The following is a 20,062-nucleotide window of genomic DNA, read 5'->3' on the forward strand; positions in this document are numbered from 1 at the left end:
TGAAGACTCTTTGAAAGCCCTTGTCATACTTAACTGAGATCTTACAAGATAGAATACATTATCTAAGTTTTTAATAACAAAAATATTTAAGTGACTTGCCAAAACAATTTACGACTGGCAAAAACATCAGGCACACTGATATATGCATTATGCAGCATGCATTTTCACACCAGTAAAACAGAGCTTCAGGGAAAAACAACTCTAAAACGTACATTACTCCCGGTATACTTTTACAGTTACAATGCTAACAGAGATAATGAGCCATCATTTTACATATAAAATAACTGAAACATTTGTCATCTTTCAAATATTTTATTTTAGTACTTTTAAATATGTTTTAATACAACAAAGATATAAAACAATATATTAATTCAATCTAAGTTTAGAATCAAAACAATATTTACTTATTTACAGTACTCACTTCAAACTTCACTGGCATACCTTCTAGCCATTAGGTAATACTATTTTCTCTGTCAGAACCAAACTGAAGTAATGTCCAGTATGAAAAGCCATGTTTCTACATCCCTATTATGTTAAGTACCATGTACAATGCAGTTTGTGGTTTCTCACATTTGACAAATTTCTCATATTTGACAAAACTGAATTGAAAGAGCAAAACTAAGTTACAGTCTTTCTAACTACACAGTCACTGGGCTAACAGGTCAGGTTATTGTGCTCCACATTCATCATCTTGAGTTCTTACACACCTACTACAAACTGGCTTTAAAAATGTGCATGTCACAATAATGTACATAATACTCACTGCAAATGTCTTAAATACAAATCGTAAGTATGCAGGACACTGCTATACAGAAACTTCAGTGTTCATAATATTATGGTGTTTGAGATGTTGTGAAGGGGTTTTTTTTTTCCACATTTTTCTTCATATAATGAAGAAGACATCAGTAGGTTCACTCCAAAGGACTGCCCCCCTCCCCAATATACTATTTCAATTAGAATAGTGACAATGTCAAAGATACATCAGAAATAGTAATCTGTATGAACCATCAGTGGTCTACCTATTAACCCTTGATTGATAAAAGTCTACAAGCACAATACAATTCAGAGGGTAAGCTGGCTCACTGCTAGGACTTCTGCCAAATACACTTCCATCTTGACAAGACTATGACGGTTTTTGTAGTTACAGGTCAATTTTCTATAACAGTATCCTAGATTATTAAAAAAAAACAGAAAAAATCAGTATTGTATGTAGATTACTGCAAATCCTCCCCAACTCTTCAGCAGAAACTACCTGGACAGGATGAAAAACTATCATAGTTGTTATAGTTTACTGTTGTTCTACTCCAGGTTCACAAGCCTACTTTTTTTTTCCTAAACCACCTGCTATTTCTTCAAATGCGTATTTAATGATTAAGACTCAGCTCCACAGTAGTTTTGGTGCTTGAAAACCTAGTGGACTTTCATACATCAAAAAACTAGCTAGATAGTAATGAACAAGTGTAGCACTACATATGCAAGCACTGCTTAAAAAACCCAAGAAGATATTAACTGTTGGTCTGAGTTCAACACTTCCCTCTTTCCCTTCAATAATCTTTTTGGCACTACATGACACACAGCCGTACAGAAAAGAAGATTATAGGAACCTGTGCTTTTATCCTCATTGAAGGGTTTCAATACTTCTAAATAACCTTAACATGATTGCCATCAAAAAATAACTTTTTTTTTCTCCAAATCATTTAACTGACTCTTGCTTCTTAAAGCAGATAAGTATTAAGGTTTTATTTCAACGCATTTTTTGTACTGATTTCTTCTCTCAGAACCCAGTTAAGTAGTAATTTCTTTAAAATTCTACTGGAATGTTTCCTTCTATAGTAGCGGGGGGGGAGGGGGGGGGGCGGGCAGATATCAGGGAAAACCAAAACCATAGTGACATTACCTGTTCTCATTACTGTATCAGTATACCACGCACAGCATGTACTTGGCCTTATCCCAGAAAACGCTTAAACTAAAATGGTAACCCCTCACTGAAGTGAAGAGGATTTAGTGATTTGCTTAGAAGTTAAGCACATCATTTGCTTCATCACAATTAGTATAGTTAGAGGATCCATTTCTTGCTAGTCTTGGACATTTAAATACTTCAGGCTTATCTACATTTCTGTACCAACACTCTGTATAAGCGTTATCTTGTTTGCCAGAGTACATGAAGATAATTTGCGTATATGGAAGCTTTCTCTATCATTATTCAAGAACAGCTGGAGGAACCTTGCTTAAGGATCCTTCCCTAAGTTTTTGTCAGTGTAATCAGAAGTTGCTAAGAAAACCCCACATCTATGAAAGTTTGATTTCCGTATGCAGGTGTAATGTCATAAACCCACTAGTTTAAGGGATCTTCCAGAAAGTAAAAACTAGAGGCAAAAAGTTTAGGAAAGCTATTATAAGAAGCTATGTTATAAGGTACAACAACAACAAAAAAACCCAAAAAACTCCCCAAAAACAAAAAAAAAAAAGAAGAAAAAAAAAGAGGAGGGGAATGCCTATGTGTCTACCACTTGTGCCTATGTGCATACATATCCCCAAACTGATAACAGTAAGGAAGAGCTCAAGACCACTATCAAGTCTCAAACGTTACTGGAATTGTTAAGCTACCAAAAAAATGTGACCTTCCTTCCCCTTCTTTTGTATATCCAGAGTTATTCAGTTAAGACTTTCCTGCTTTATTAGTTTGTGCACTTTGTAGTAGTAGACTAATGTTGTTAGACACTTGTACTTGCTGACATAACACAGTCATTCATTCATTACTCTGAATTCAGATTATGTGTGCATTCCCATGGACCACAGAAGATGACTTGGCACAAAATAAGTGCAGCAAGTTAAAGGACAGTAAAAAGACTGGTGCATGAACATAAGAGAGAAGGACAACTCTAAACAGACTTAACATTAAATCCAAGGCCCGATGCTCTGCTGCCTTTACTTAAAAGTGCTTGTCAACAGCAGAGAAGCAGCAAAATGCTTTTAAAACACTGACTCTTTAAAAAGGAGGTACAGAATTTTAAGCCTGTCACTTACTCGCAACTTGTTTCCACCTAATTAACAATAAAGTTACATTACCAACTTTACAGATTGACCTGTGCTCTTTTTCATGTGACATCAATTTTTCTATCTTCTATCATTTTCAAGCCTTCCTCTTGCATGTTTATAGACAGACAAAATGAACTTCCAAAATAGAGGATGACAATTATCCTGACAATGTTTTAACCCACTTCAACGCTCACAAACCCAACCTCTGTATATTACTTATCTTGGACTCAGGTATATAGCATCAAGGGAAACAGCACAAAAGAACTTTTTTCCTTTAAAAAACACTGATAAGCAATGCTGATTTAAACCATGGATCTACTTAACAGAATTTGAAAAATTAAATTAGAACAAAGAGAGAAGCCTTATGTTTCAAAGTATATGAACTTCATTTGTTAAAAAAATAGTATTGAAATGATTGATTTACTTTATGTAAACATTGTTACACTAGGCTGTACTTGAAAATTCTCCTGCAGGTCTAAGTTGCAAAATAATTTTCCAGTATAGACACAGCTATGACAGTTAGCAGTGACATGGTTCTTTTCAGAATCAACAGCTTTGCAAGTTTAATTGCATACCTCTCCACATTATAACTCAGAATACAATCCTGCACATCCTGAGAAGAGATGTTTTCTAGAGTTTAAAAGAATAGCATTCATAACTGTGTGCATTGCAAAGGCAAATAAAATTAACAAATAGGGCTCTTTGATTATAAAGTCTCAAGAAGGAATGTTCAAATTGCCTTTCTGAAATCCGAAAGGTAAGAACAACAAATGAAAAGCCTTTAAATCTTTCAGAATATTTTTCCCTTTTTCTTAAGTGTAAGCATACTACCCCAATTTGGATGGCAAGAACCATCAGGCTATGGCAGATTGAACAATATAGTATTAAACCTGCAATTTTGCTAAAAAATTGGAATGTTATAAATATAAAAGTCTGCAGAATTGTACAATATGTGTGTGCTCAATACAGCTGGCAGAGATACTCTAAGATGCACAATTCCTCCGTGGAATAGGAGCTAAATGAAGTTACAAAAGTAATATACTACAAAGGGTGAAGAGATAGTCAAGTTAGTTCAATCCAGGTTTATAAAAAGAATACAATACAGTGAGGAGCAGCCCACAGTAGGTTACAAGCCTCCCAATACAAAACTGTCTTGCAAAATTCCAAAGGGATTCTTTTCCATACAAACCTAAGTACATTGTGACCATTAAGTCAGCTTGTACCAAGCTGGAAATGCTTCGTGTTAACTTTCCAAGGCTGACTTACACTAGCTTTTGCACATACCACCTGTTCTGAAATTGCATTAACCAAATTAAAAGGTCTATACCATTTTTTATGATTTGCACCTTTTACCTATCAGTTTTCATTTAGCATAAATCTAATTTCAAGTCTCTACAGCCAACATTAGTATTGTCCCCTTACAAACCACTGCATAAGAGATCACCAACTGTGTGACCCTTGCTTATGCATTATGGACTCAAAGTGTTGGTTTGGGGTTTTGGGGGGTGTTTTGTTGTGTGTTGGGTTTTTTTTTTTCTTTTTAACAACCAAAACTCAACTGCTTATGGTACTTCTATGTTTCAGTATAGTAAACGAGCAACTTAATTTAAGAACTAGTCTCTTTTCAAACTTGTTAGAACATATACTGTGTGTGTTTATATAAACAAATATACTGTGTATATATATCCAGAGATACTCACCATATTGTTGACACCAGAGTGCTAAAACATACATCAATATGAGCACTATTTCCAATACTCACTATTATTACTTTTCCTGAAAGAGTTACTACATGCATTTTCCCCATCCATTTATGGGACAGTAAGATCATATGAAGATAACTGTTCTGTCTTTCCAATGTTAAAGAGCTGCTCCTAAAAAACATGCACAGGTTTGGGTATAAAGCAATTAAAACTACACAAAAGTTATTTTGTGGCTTTAAACTCACTAAAGCTAAATTAACTTTACTTTCAGTGGGTGTAGCATTTACTTTAACTCATTTATTTAAACACAAAAGGGAAAACTTCCAAGTGCTAGAACAACCATATAGACAACTGATAGACTAGACTAAATAAGCTCTCATTAAAAAAAACATCACCGCATAGCCACAAGGCAGACTTTCATTTTTGGCAACCTGTGTGCAGACCATTCATACTGTCAATTATACTTTAAGACTTGATATTTAACAGTTAAGAGACCCTTTTAGCAAGGAACTATACTGCTTTCTTCAGTGTGACACAGTACTCCTCAATCTTTAAGTATACACAGAATTTGTTCTGAAAATTACATTTATGACTGTTGTAAAAGAAAGTCTTCATAAAGTTTTAATTTTTTAGTCAGTATATGTAAAGGCTGGCATGTCAGGTAACAGAGATTATTTGGACCTGTAAATTGTATATTATATTCAGTACAAGCACGTATTTGAGGTTAAAGTTACATAAACATTCACATAGAACTTTACTAAGGGTAACATTATTCTGGTTTATATTCATGGTTCACTGATAGCCTTTACCGGTCCCTGCACTGTTTTCTATTTTAGCAACAAGAAAACAAAACACATCCCCGTGAAGTATGGGATCCCCATTTTATGGCTAAGAATCTAAGAAACAAGACAAGGAGGAGATGATCATGGAGTGAAAAGCGTTACTTTACATCCCCCCTTCAGCTAGCCTTGTAGGATCTTAGTCATAACGATTCATAAAGATCTGAATTGACCAACACTCTTCAGCCAATCAATCTTTTCAGTATAGTAGGTTTTGAAAAGGGCCAGCAATACTCATTGGGAACAGTACCATTAACATTGCATTCAAAAAAAGAGAACATTGGAAACCAGATCCTTGCTCTCCTACTCTGCTGATATGCTCTAGTATTAGCCAACGTATGGTAATACAAAAAGAGTCTTGTAGTGATGTAAAAGGCAATGAAGACATCTATAGAATAATGTTCATGTGCAGCCAAAATGAAGAAGATTCCAAAGAGATTCAGCACCCAGGACAAGGTGTGCAAGAAGTTCCAGCTTCTTGGCGTATCTAGGAGAAAACAGAAAGCAACTGAACTTGAATGTCTCAAAAATCTGGGTCATTACAAAATCCAGGTCTAGACATTGCAGGTTTTTACACAGATTTTTTTCATCCAAAAATGTGATGAAGTTATTGTCTTCATCTGGAAATATTGTTTACATCTACAGGTCCAATAAATCCAACAAAAACAACCACACAAGTTATAAATGTCTACAACTTCATGACTTCATTTATAAATACAACTGTTATGCATTTCTGGATTAATGGAGCATCCTAAAATGGTTTAGGACCATGCAAAGCAGAATTCTTTGTTCAACCAACTTCTTTTAATGAAAATCATGCCTTTTCCATGTAATAAGGGGGAAAATGTCATAAAGCATATGTTACTCTGTTATTGCAGTCAATAACAGAGAGGTGAACTCAAACTAATTATCTTAGCTTGCTATATACTGTATCAAATCACACTTTGTATTTCTAGAAGAGCACTGTTGTTTCATATATTCTCACTCATTATGAGGTTTGGTATTTTGGCTTTATGGATTATATTAAACATACAGCCACCTGGCCAGGTATTTTGCCTGACAGGGGTCAGCGGCAGTGTGCTGGTTTTGGCATACGTAGGGAAGTATATAGGAACAGACAATCGCAAGTATTTTCCCTGTTATTCTCCCCGTAGCAAGCTACAAAGCCTTTCTAATTTTCTTGGCTCATGTGTTCTTTCAGGTGTGCCCTATCCATCCTTCCATTAATCTAGGTGGTGCTGCTCCTTTCCTGTCTGCAGGTGAACTGTCACAAACCTGAGAAAGAGCACAGTAATCTGCATTTATGTTTGCTTGAATGTTACACTCTGAACTTTTTGAGGAGGTCAAGCAGCAGATACTCTTAATACTTGAGAACATTTAAGCATTTACACTCTTGCAGCCTTGGTTGACAGCAAGCAGTACATACTCTTAACACTTAAAAGACATTTAAGTATTGGCACTCTGTACTTACATTCTGTGACAAAGAAGTTGAGCATGGTCAGGACGACAGTGTGGCCACTGAACATATAATCTCCACACGTATGTACTCCAGTCAGAGTCATTCCAAAGCCACTCCATATTGCAAAGGCCCGCTGGAGTTTTGCCCAAACATTGCCATACAACTAGAAGACAGTAACATTAACCTTTAGTAAGCTCCAACCCCACTGCCTGAACAGTATGTCCTTAAAGTTAGCTGTATAGCACTAAGTATGTTTAATACCATTTATCGCGTTGGGTCTTTTATTAAAATGCAGGTTAGCACATCTTTGGATTTTATTGTGGCAGTGAGTCACATTAGTAACTAGAAACTGTATTCATCATACCTCTGATGAATACTGGAATTTAGAGCAAGTATTTTGTTGCAAGAGATTTACATACAGAGTCTGCCACCTTTTTTTGAATATATTCAACCTCCCAGTGTGTCACTGTCAAGCTTCCAATACGTTCAGCTCAAACTTCTTCTAACTAGAAGTTAGGATAAAACCAGAAAATCCCATGTTCTATGGAATACCACTTATTAGAAGAGGTAAAATAATAACAGTTGGGCTTTTTTTCAAAACCACACATCCAACAAGACAAAGAAGCGATTACTACACTGTAGGGGTCGGCGTTCGGAAGATCTCGCGTTGTCACGGAAAGTTAGAGGGTTAGTCGCAGCCTTGTGATGTACCTGTAACCCCACCTCCCCTTGTTAGTATAAAAGGAATTAACTGCGCAATAAAAGGCGGAAGTTGGCGCTCACACTGTGTGTGTTATCTGCCTCTTTCCCTGGTCCGGGCCGACCAGTGATCTAAGCGTGGCACCTTGATATGTAGCGAATGCTACACTACACTTCCAGCCTTTCTTCATTAAGTCAGTATCTCAAGTGCACACTTCTCTGATGTATTCTCTCTGGTTTACATTGTGAACTATTCTGCACACCATTCCCCAACTATCTCCCCTCCAAAGTGGCAAGTGCTTCTAAGACCCCTAAGAGTGCTTGCCTGCATAATGGCAATTAATGAAGGGTCATGGAGGGGGATAGGAGAGAAATAACACTGCTCTTGCAAACACACATTTATCATTATGGTCACAACAACCTTAATCATATCTTAAATTAAATTTAAAAAAAGGAAACAAGAAAAAACATTTAAAGCATTTTTTTTACCTTTCCAGTACACTGCAAGTGCTGGCCTGGCACAGAGAGTGAGGTAACAAACATTGTAACGCAACGTAATAAGAATACTGTCCCCATGAGACTGCACAGCCTTCGCAGAAGTATAGATCTGGGAAAAGTACATAGGAACTGATTGCAAGAATCCTAATATAAGGTATTTTTAAATCAGGAAAGTTATGATAAAAACATTTCCCCACACTCCAACTTAATCCCATGAAGTCCCTTCATCATTGCTGCAAGTTTCACAGTAAAATAATTATTTATTTATTTTAAAGTAGTACTGTAAAAATATGGTTCCCCATGACTGGGTGAGACGCTGCAGCAAGCTTACTGTCACCAAAAGGTACAGCTCCACTCCTCTACAGCTACATTGGTACTAGCTTTGGCACTCACACCTTCTGTTGAAGCTGCTAGGCCGGCTCAGTCATCCTGTGGAATTTCATTCTCATAGGATTTTGTTATACACAAAATTGTTACAGTATGAGAGATATACTGACATCTCTCTGAAATACCTATGTTCTGAAGGAAATTACATATAAATCTGGTAGAAAAGTAAATTCAGATTACTCCTTTGTAAGATTCACAAGTCACCATTCTTGATTAAATCCTCCCTAATCCATTTTAACAGGGGCATATTAGAAGCTTACAAGATTCTTATTGACTGGAAAGTCTTAAACAATCATCATAAATTCTTGTTACAGTCCTTTCTCTCAATCAAAGTACCAGTTAATTTCAATTTTATATACCATACCTGTGTTTGTGAAGCAGAAGAACCAACAGCCAAATATAGCAAAGAATTACACCACATACTTCAGTCATAGCAAAAGCCCATGGTATCCTAGGGACGCTAAAAAAAAGGATGAAGCAATAAAGTTAACTTACAATACAAAGGCTTAATTTTTCTTTTTAGTCTCAATATTGAGAATAAAGGCATATGAAGTTCTAACTACAAAAGTAACTCTGACAATAGTTTAAACTAAAGCCAAAAATTATTTTGTTAGACTGAATTAAATAGAACTTTAATTAATTTTGAATTACATTATCTCCTTTCTAATAATGTATTTTCAGCAGACATTTACACAGAATTCACTAAGTCAAAGAAAATCCCTAGCATGCTCTCTTAATTTAAGTGTGATTTCCTAACAGGATGTGTTCTTCTACCATTGTTTCCCAGCAACGTTTTTCATTCTGACACAAACTTGCATCACGTCAATTATGCTGCTTATGCTTATAAGAATGCCATGTCAACACAATTAATGAAATGCTACAAAGCCTAAAATCCTAAATACTTGTAATGAAGCAGAACTGCACAGAAAAGCATTAGGGAAAGTAAAAAATGTTTTCAAAGTTAGATTTCAGTGATAATCACTATATGCAAACCTTTTAGCCTTGCTTGGCAAAAGATTTAAGACTTTCCTGCACACATATGGCACCAGTAACAACTTCCACTCTGCAATTTCACCAAAATACAGATTGACAGATTTCAAGAGAGGCTGCTCCTCATAGTTTTGTGTTCCCCCCGATACAAAGTTGTAGCAAAGCGCTGCTCAAATGCTAGCGTTGTAGTAATCCCCTGGCATTGTTTTGTGAGCTGCTGCTTTCTGACCTCCCCCATCCTCCTGCCCACTGAATACTGTGGTAAGTCCCTGGGAACGAAATCCAGTAATGCCATAGCTCCTGTTCTCTCTCACCTCTTCCACTCTGCTCAACATGGTCCATCGTTGCTGAGTTATATCTAAACTTATGGGGGAGTCTGCACAGTTACTCAAAAGAGTAGACTCCTACTGACTTCACAAAAACAGAAATTACTGGCAGGAATAAGGAGATCACAAAGACTGAACTCTTTCTTAAGCAGTTTATCTTGTCTTTTAAAACTCTCTAGGCAGTAAGTTCTCCAAAAGGGAGCATTTACTCTCTATTAAATCTGTAGTCAATGACCAGAATTTCACCTTTGCTATTGTGTCTCTTTTCTGCCTGAAGTGGAATATTTTCTACAAAAAATGAGCAGGTATTGCGTAAGTCACAACAGTGTTTTGGTACATAGAAACTCTATGATTAAAAAAGATGCTGGTCTATTCAGTCTACTTCAGAGTTTCTCTAAGGCATCTTCAACAAGTTGACAGTGGGGAGACAGCAAAAACGCAGTATCAATGCTACTCCCTCTCAATTTCCTTGCTCACTGGCAGACCAAAATATTCCTTCATCAAAAGTTTTTCTATATCAAGACACATTAAGCTTCACAGCAGCATCTAGATTTCAGAAATGCATATGGCTGCTTACCTATGCCAGCTGACCATCATCCTTTTTAGTAGAACGAGAGGATGGATGAATTAATTCCTGTGTTGTGATTAGCTAAAGATGTAGAATGAGGTGTAAACGGGGTAGAACAACAGCTTAATTTATTTTCCTGAGAAGACTAAATCTCTGCATCTAACTGACGTACATTTCAATCTTAGCAGAAGGGTTTACTACATTCCAATTACTATTTTGCAGAGGCATCTTCAAGAGCATATGAAATTTTGAGAATGAAGAAAAGACAGCCTATACTTTAACCATCAAGTTACTATTTTGTTGTAAAAGAAAATTTCTTACCTATCTAGAAATATGTCTGGTAGAGGTGGATATGTTTGCATGTCAGGTACTCGCTCATGTACGATAACCATAACGAACGATGTAAAGCCAAACACTATGAAGACATACACACAACTTAAAACCGTCTTCCAATACTCTGGGTCCAGTCTTCGAGTAGAGTGTTTGTTTTTTCCATTTGCATATTGGTACTGATCACCATTCAGGTCAGTAATTGGTCCATCATAGTCCCGAGGTACTTCACCATTACAAAACCAATCTGCACCCTGTAGTGAACCAACACTTGGGCATGCTGTGCCAACATGACTATCACTGTTGTAACCCAGCTCTTCTAGGACATCAATATGTTGCTTCTGTAGTTTGCGTATGGACAACATTAGCCTTTTGATATCCCCCAGGACTTTGATTTCCAAAGGAGGGGATCGTAAATCATACTCAGTAAGTGTCAGCAGCGTAATTCCATCTAGCCTGTGTCTATTGCACAAAACATCCACATATTCACAGAAGCCTTCTTCCTTCAGCCACTTGGCCACGTTCTTGGTAGTCCAACGTCGAATGCAAAGCTGGTTATTGCCTGCCATCATCCTTCTCTATCCACCAATAAAATTGACCTGTTACATATTGGAGAAAGAGACAAGACCTGAATGTTTAACGACTCTTACTGAAATGCCAGTGTATTTTGTGCTATTTTAGATGCTTAATTAGCCAAAGGCTTTTTATATAATAGCCAGCTAAAAACAAGACATATAATTTATTAGGTAAGTAAGATAAAAATGCTTTAAAAGCATTTTTTATTCAAGCAAACTAAATTAAGATTATCTCATTTGTTTCCGAACAGAAATTTAAAGCTACCAAGAAGCAGAATTACTTCCTAGATGTACCCAGTTTACTTTTATTCTTTTGTTAAATAAATAAATAAATCCTGGTTTGTTAATTACACTAAGCAATGAAAAACAAAGATTACTGTTTAAATACCAGCTTAATCAGTAGCCTTTTCCACTCCTTGCACTTCACAAACTAAGCAAGAAAGCATAGCCAGCAGCCATATAAAACTGAATTAAAGCTAAAATAATATATTACAGATCCAATACATTCCACTCTTTTAAAATATATACTGAAGCTTGGCATGACATTCCCCCCCATCCCCCAAGTAAGCCTAAGACTAGGTATTTACAATAATACTGACCTGAGGCATCTTAGTTGTATGTTGATGGTGCAGCCATCATATTTCTATCTTTGTTTGATCTCAGTAATTAAGATAGATGCTTATTATATTGCAAATCCTTCAAAATATTCAGCTTTCAAAATAACATTACGAGAAATTAAGCATTAGCTTTAATTCCAAAGCATCTTCAAAAGTGATGTGGTAATAAATAGCATAACAACACACCAAAACCAGAAAATATGTATTCTCTTAACACAGATTTCTCAATAGTTTTCTTGATTCTAGAATATTGTTTGAAGGAAGGCCAGACATCTTAGCCACATTTTAGTCACATGGAGAGGACAAGTCACCAGAACAACTTACAACAACAACCAGAAAAAAATTAACCACAGAATGTTATGCGGAATACAGGAAAAAACTTTGTAAGCCTACCACTGATGTAAAAGTAATAAAAAGCTTATCCAATATTTAAGACAGAATGGATTTGTGCATAATTTATATTTGGTGGCTTATGTAGAGCCACCATCTAAGAAACAGCTACAATTTCACAGCTCCTCTGTACTTGAAAAAAACAGTCTAATTAACTAGAATGCTTCTATCATGCCAACCAAATCTCAGAAAATACACGATAGTACAATACACTAGTGCCACATACATCATTCAAGGTTTTCAGAATGAAAGCAAGGAAACAGTCTATTTAATCTATTATTTAGCTTCTGTATACAGTGAACAGGTACTCAAACCCATCACGAATATTCAGCACAGTTCTACATCTTTTTCAGGGGCACAGCTCTTCCAAAAACAGAAGCTCTTCCCTTCTCACTTCTTTTAAAGAGGTACAGTACCTATTGTTAGAAGTAGCTCTTATCGTAATTATTGGATGCAACTTTTTCTTCCAGCATACATCTAACAGGACCACACGCTATTTTACTGTATATCAGAGAAGATTCAATTTGTCCAACAAGATTTCCCAGCAGTGCAAAAGAAATAGTTTAGAAGAAAAATGAGTGTACATATTAAAGTTGCCCTTCTAAAAGAACTAAGGGAGTGGTACTTCTGAAGATATTCTCTCTGGAGTTGATTGTATATTAACAACATGTACTTAATGCAAAGTTTTAATTTCTCAAAAGCCCATTTAATTTTTAATTCATGATCGGTTAATTGACCTTTTTCATACTATGTATTTTTATCTTACTCTAGTAGAACAAACAAACTTGAGTTGCTTATCTGGACTTCCAGCTTTCCTTACTCAGAAACACAGATGAAATACTGAAAAAAATTGGTAATCACTGTTTTTTGTAACACTGTAATCATCACAAGTTTTCTAAAAGCAGTGAATTTAGACTCACCAAAAATACACTCAGCTTACTGATTTGTCTTCTAACCAAAGCAACTTCTGAGGGCAAAAGCATGAAACTCTCCCTAAGCTACAAGAATTCTACTCATTTGTAACAAGTCAAGTAGGCTAACACCAGCCTAGTGTTTCTTCATCTGGCATTGCAGGAATAAAAATCAACCCTTACCAAAGGTACAATAAAGGTAACCTTACAACACTGAGTAAGCATACCCATCAAAGGTCACTACTGAATGGGCTGGACCTGGGAGAAAGTCTACATTAACCCTAAGATGCACCTGATAGGACCAGCTCCCCTTTTTAAATGCTGTCAAAGACAAGACATTTAACCAACTCAAAAAGACAAAGAAATCAACAAAAGAAACAAACACTTAAACAAAACAAACTTAACCATTCCACACAGCTGGTAGCTGATTTCATCTCAACAGCAACAGTTAAGTTCAGTTTTGATGACAAGGCAATTTCTTTAAACTCAGAACTGCCTTCTCCTTCAGACTACTCATTTAGTGCCACTTTTGTAGTTTAAAGGGTAAAAACCACTTACCCTAATAATCTTAGCACCTGGAATACAATGCAGATCTCTGTGCCCAACTGCTCCTGTTCGTTTTTTGAAGCTTAAGAATGCTACATAACATTTCCAACATTACCAGTCTGCAACACAAGACTGACTAACGTAGCGGAAAGAGACCAAGTCACCTAGGTAACTGTACTGCTCTTCTGAAAGAAAACAGCACTGGTAACTACTTTGCCTTCTACATTACTGGTTTTATCACTAAAACCAAATAATGGATAACATTATTTAATTATGAATAACACGCATGAGTAACACAGAGCAAGAACAGACTTAAGCATCAGAGGGCAAAATATACTTTTTGCCTGACATCAGCAATGTCTGTAGCTAGCTAGTTGATTACTTTCCTGCTACTGTGACTTTATACTTAGTCAGCTCATCAGCTCTAAGCATCATGTGTCCTGTTTCCCTTTTTCCTTCCCCAGCCTTTCAATTAACAGCATGAACACAACTGAATATGAACTTCATGCGCATGTGTAGAAGTATTAATATTTAAAAAAAAAAAAAGTTATGAGCCATGAACATTTCTACAATTTGGTTAGGGCATTTTAAGAAATGAGGTGCCTCTGAGAGGCTGAGTATACCCTAGCTGTTAGCACAATGTTTTTCCTAGATGTGTATTTAAATATGGAAAATTAATCTCTCTCAAAATGATTATCCACAATTCTATCATGTTTTCCTCTACTGAATTACTGCCAGTCAACCAAGTCCCTAGCTTTCCTAGCATACTGACTTCAAGTCAGTACATTGAGATGAAAATGTGGAAAGTTGAATATGATAATCATGACTCTAGCCAAGGAAAAGTAGCATTAATATCACACTAACTTTAGGCTGCGGTCTTGTTACAGAAACAAAACTTGATTACACCAGAATCATAGCTGAAGGGTTAAATAAGATCCTAGTTACATCTGCTGCAGTTAGCAGAATGCTGACTGGATTTGTTTATTCCAGACACACATGCAAAACTCTACCAGCACCATTACTGCTTCACCACCTGCCCTCTCATGTGCCTGCTGACATTCCTCTTGATTTTTTTTTTTCCCCAGTTAGGTCCAATTCTCACCATCCTTGAGAGGAATTTTAGGAAGGACACCAAAGAACTATTGGATCTCAAGTGATTTAACCTACATTTCTTTGTGGAAGGTTTCAAGCTGAAGTTCAAATATAGGCAATTTCAACTCAGCCCCTCCTTCGCTGGGTCCGCTGGCCTAGAAGCATGACATCTCACACCATGGGGGAAAAGTTTTTCTGTACAAAGGCTGCTGGTTCACAATGCGGACAAGAGGTTTGAGGCCTTGGCTCCCCAGCACAAAAAAAAAGCCATACACAAAAACGTGCACTGAGCCAGCCTGCAATAATAAGGCTACTGTCACATACCAACTTAGTAATGTTGTGCTGGAAAAAGAACATACAGCATTGCCTTGTTATGCATCAAGTGTCTCGGATACTCTGCTGACTTGCATCAGAAGCTTGTCACTTGCTCTTCCCGAAAACCCTAAATTCTTCAGTGCTTATTTAAAGCAAATAGCCCCAAAGGTTTCATTGCCATATAGTATACAGTGACTTAATCCTTACCTTCTAAATGCCACCATATATAGTACAATATCTTGTAAACAAAAGGAGAAAAAGAACACTTCCAAAAACAATACATGGTTTTTCAAGGGGTTTTTAATACAATAGCTACCATGCTATATATAAAACCGATCAAACATAGCAAAACGCCCACTGTGAGACCAGAAAATTGGATAAGCATTTTCCTGAAGCAAGCATACAATAACTTCAAATGCAAAATATTCCTGTAAAACTTGCATTCAGTTTGACTTAGTGAATTTGCTATCGGAGTTGTTTCATAAACATTTCTAGTATGGGAGATTATCAGCAGTATTTTAACTGTACTCAAAGGTCTTAGTGCTATTTATGAAGGTAAGGTAAGGTAAGAAATCTCATTAAGTAACACTTGTTTAGTTTATTGTACGTCTTAGGTTTTAAACCATCAAGGAAGACGTGCCTTTCAAGAATTATTCATTGCAGTGCTGCATTGTGGAAAATACAGAACTGATACTGTAAAATCAAAAATTAGCTCCATACTTTTAGAAGAGTCTTTCTGTTGGAATGCCTCTGTGCAAAACTGTCAACAGCTACTACAGAAAGTCCTGAAAGCTCAACATATTTGCCTTAAGAACCACTAAGTGCAGTTACACGTTGCAGCAAACCAAATAGAATACATACTGCTCCCTGACTTTTACACCTCATTAAACCAAATGGGTTGTACTATACTCAAGTGAACACTAAGAGCAGCTCAAGTCCTAATGTACTAACCAGCTAACAAAACATTTTTTTTATCCTACCACCGTAATTCAAGGCACACAGAAGTGATTTTTAAACAACTGATCAAGTACGCCACCACTTATCTTAGGATGTAATTCACAGTATTTCATTAATATTTGTACAAGATCTCAAACATTTCACATGCTAAATATATTGTGTCAAGTATTTTTTCCTCCAACTTCAAGAACTAGTATATCCATCTCATAACAGAATGTTTGCTGCTCTTTATCCTTATACAACTTAGCAGTAAAACAATTTAGGTTTGCTTCTCCCCTTTTCTTTCTTTCTTTTCTTCCCAAACCCCCCATCTTAGGATGGAAATAAGGGAAGACATGAACAAACTCCCCACCCAAATTAATACCAGAACAATATCTGAAGTGACACTGTGTTTGTTCTTACTCTCCACAATCATTTACAACCTGATCTTTCTGGTCTAGTGAAAATCTAGGAGCCTTCCTCATTTTAGATGCATTAACATAAATAAGAAATAAAAAAAACTTTTAAAAGTTATGTGATTATCAAATAAACATTTATAATGTAATACGGCTTATGGACCTCAACCAGCTTAGCGGGCTGCAAAACTGAGCTCTGTACAAGGAAAAGTGATAGTACAGAGCCTGAGAGATTGCAACTCCTAGGCCAAGCTGTGTTTTTAATTGTGTACTACCCTCAAAAAAACCCAAACAACCAGCCAGCAAAAAGAAGATCACGCAGAGTAGCAAAGAAGATAATTTAAAATTCTTGCTCTTTACAAATCTACAGAATGTTTCCTTCACATCTAAGTAGCATTTCTACAATAAAAACTTAATGAAACTTCCCAAAGAGTTTCCCTCCACTGGGTATAAAAATCACTTTGCCCCAATTCTGCGAGTTAATTCCACCTTTTTTCTGTATCACAGAAAGCAAAAGGAAGAACAAGACCACAGGAATTTCCTTACCTCTGATACCTCACAAGAGGCACTCCCTACCAAACATGAGGGGCATTTAAATGCCAGGAAATGTCTTGCTGAGTTCTTGCCACTCCAGAGCGCAGCATGATCAGCTGCTCTGTGGAGGTGGCACAGACACCGTGTCCAGCTGCACGAGGGAGCTCTGTGGAGATGGAGCATACTTTGGGCAAGTGGAATCTTCCATCAGGTCACCTTACAACCCAGAACGTGTGTTGGGTTTTCTCAAGATGAATTTTGCAAACTGAAGCATCAAATACAAAACCATGAGACCACTTCAACTCCAGTTACAATCCAATAAATATGTGAACATTAGAATTGCCTCTCATTTGCCTCTTCTTCCATTAACTTACAGACCTGAAAAAACCCTACCCTTTTGAAGTATTATTTTTAAAAAATAGCAATCAGCAATCATTAAGTGAATAGTCCGAGAGGCCACCTAATGCATTAACAACATAGATTTGACAGACAAAGTGGATAACAATTCCTGCAGAGTTTCAACTTTCTGAACATGCTCAGGCCTTAAACTCACACAGAATCTGTCCCACACGGGCAGACTCCTCCATTTAATCCTGAAACTCGAACAGCATGTGTGCAAACCAGTAACAGCACTCTTCCATGCTGCCTTGTTAATTACCAAATCCTACACGCTCAAAAACTTTTTTACTCAAAACTGAACACTTTGCCCACCAATTTTACACCATCGACAGAGAAAACAGCAAGATAGCTAAATACCCGCTTTGACCTGGTACGGCTGTTCTGTTACCTAACCGCAGGGCTGACACAAAGCATCATTTCCAGAAACGACTTGCTTCCTGCGCAGGCTGATACAGGAATGAGAAGCCAAACGATCTCCCTCTCCTCCCAGACCCGCTACAACAAAAAAGCACGCTCCCAGCACGCCCCCGACACCCCTGCTGTTGGAACCGTTCCCGCTGAGCGCACCGCGGGCCCCGCCGCCTCCCCGACAAACCCTCCCGTTCACACCCCGGCTCCTAACGAGGCTTTTTTTTCCCCTCGGCGATCGCGGCTGAAGCGGCAAACTTACGAAGTTCAGAACGAAACCGGCGGGACCAGGCGCGAAGACTAAACCACTTCGTCCTCTCCACGGCAGACGAACGAACTTGGGCGAGAAACAGGCGTGATTTTTAGTTTCCTGGCAGACCGGTTTCCTCAAAAGCCGGCACCCGCAGCCCGCGGGTACGCCGCCGACAGCCTGCCAACACGGGGTGGCGGTCGGACCTCGGGACGGACGTCTCCGCGAGAGACACGCGCGTTAATTACGGCGGAGCGGATCTTCGTGCAAACAGACGACACCAGAGGCTTCCCACCACCTGCGGCAGATGAAGCCGCCCTCCCCCGACGCGGCCGCCGGAGGGAAGCGGCCCCTTCCCTCCCGACCCCCGCGGAGCCCGCCCGCAGCCCGCGCCGCGCACACGCCGGCCAGCCGGGCGCAGCGCCCGGGGACCCAGTTCCTCGGCGGCGGCGAGGTCCCACCGCCGGGGCGGCTCTCCCCCGCGTCCCGGGGCGGCCCCTGCGGGCCCGGCGCCGGGCACCGCGCTCCGCTGCGGGACGACGCGCGACCCCCGCGGGGAGGACGGGACCGGGACCTGCCCCCGCACCCCACCCCGCCCCGCCTGACCTGCCGCCGCGGCAGCAGCGCTAAGTGGTGCCGCAGCGCCCGGCCCCGGGGCGGCGGCGGCTCCCACGCGCCCTCCTTCTCTCCGGCAGCGGCAGCGGCGACCACCGCCACAACCCCATCACCCGGCCGGAAGTGGCGGCCGCCAGCCCCTGGCGGACGGCGGAAGGGGCGGGGACGGCGTGGGGGCAGCTTCCGGGAGAGGCCGCCGCCGCGGCCGGGCCCTAGCCGGCCGCTGCCCGCCCGTCTTCGCCGCCCTCAGGCCGGCCGCACTGCAGGGCGAGGCCGTGGGCGGCAGGTGCCTGCCGGCTTGTTACCGCGGGCCTCGCCGACGGGGGCTCGGAGCGCTTGAGGGGTTGCTGCACGCTGGCGCCTCGCCGGTGGGCCGAGCGGGGGGCTTCGGCTTCCGGGGCCTGCGGGCACGTTTACACCCGGGTGTCCCTTCGTTAACCTCCCCCCCCGAGTGCAGGCCGTACAACACGCGAATGGCTCCTTGGCCTGCCTCGGCCCGGGACCGATGGAGAGGAAGGTCTGAAATGCGCGCACGTGTAGTCGAGACTCATCGGAGCTGTGTAAGAAACTCACGTAGATGGTTGGCAGCATATTTCTTAGAAGGCGCAAGAAGAAATCATCCATAAGCCCCACAGAGATCAGCTGAAGGGAGAAGCAGGGGTATCTTGCTTTTCTAACTGAAGAACAGGACGTACTTAAACCATGCTAAGAGCATAAAACTGTACTCCTCGAAGATAAAATAGTATGCTCTTTTCCAGTATGATCTTGTGGTCCATCTTTGGGAAGTACCTTAGTACAGCCTGTATGGGAGAGAGAGGTGGAGGTTTCTAACCACGCTAAATAGGATTTTTCATTGATTTTTTTTTTATGAGACATGAATAAACACATAGAGTGATCTGACATAATTTAAAAACCCACTAGTGTAGTAATGAAAATAACTCCATCCGTCATTGAAAGGAATATGTCAGGACAAAATATAGAAAACTTACAGAACCCTCATCCTGTCAATTTTCATACCAAGAAGTCATTACAAAACATTCCTCTTCAGAGGCACCATATTTTTGCACCGTTATTCTTTCCTAATGTCTGTAGGAAACATAAATCAAAAACTGGCAGCTGGCCAACAGCACTCAGTCATTTATCCAAGGTGATCCAAAACACAGATGTGAACAGCACGGATGACTTATGGAAGCTTCAACAAGGCACCATAACTTCAGGAG

At 39.2% G+C, this 20,062-nt stretch overlaps 1 protein-coding gene across 9 annotated transcripts; it reads right to left on the reverse strand.

Moving 5' to 3' along the window:
* Positions 1-292: 292 nt before the first annotated feature.
* SAMD8 (sterile alpha motif domain containing 8) lies at positions 293-18,987 on the reverse strand. 9 transcript variants are annotated; one of them, XM_075025703.1, is made up of 8 exons: positions 18,834-18,986; positions 18,240-18,314; positions 12,013-12,124; positions 10,830-11,437; positions 8,989-9,084; positions 8,229-8,346; positions 7,053-7,203; positions 293-6,068 (listed from the first exon to the last, which is right to left on the reverse strand). In XM_075025703.1, the coding sequence occupies exons 4-8, from the start codon at positions 11,408-11,410 to the stop codon at positions 5,764-5,766; spliced, it is 1,251 nt and encodes a 416-aa protein (XP_074881804.1). In that variant the 5' UTR covers positions 11,411-11,437; positions 12,013-12,124; positions 18,240-18,314; positions 18,834-18,986; the 3' UTR covers positions 293-5,763. The 9 variants fall into 9 exon arrangements, with proteins under 9 accessions (XP_074881804.1, XP_074881803.1, XP_074881807.1 ...); XM_075025702.1 differs by having other exon boundaries at positions 12,013-17,336; XM_075025706.1 differs by lacking the exon at positions 12,013-12,124 and having other exon boundaries at positions 18,834-18,987.
* Between the last annotated feature and the right edge of the window lie 1,075 nt (positions 18,988-20,062).

Source organism: Buteo buteo, chromosome 4 (genome assembly GCF_964188355.1).
Source record: "Buteo buteo chromosome 4, bButBut1.hap1.1, whole genome shotgun sequence".
NCBI lineage: Eukaryota > Metazoa > Chordata > Aves > Accipitriformes > Accipitridae > Buteo > Buteo buteo.

Bases quoted from the DNA above. Each gene is read 5' to 3' on its own strand.
- SAMD8 (XM_075025706.1), bottom strand. From the start codon at position 11,410: ATGATGGCAGGCAATAACCAGCTTTGCATTCGACGTTGGACTACCAAG. The intron at 8,347-8,988 runs GTATGGTATATA...TACTTTTCCCAG, and splicing joins CTTCTGCTTCACAAACACAG to ATCTATACTTCTGCGAAGGC. The intron at 7,204-8,228 runs GTAAAAAAAATG...ACTGTCTTCTAG, and splicing joins ACTTGCAGTGTACTGGAAAG to TTGTATGGCAATGTTTGGGC.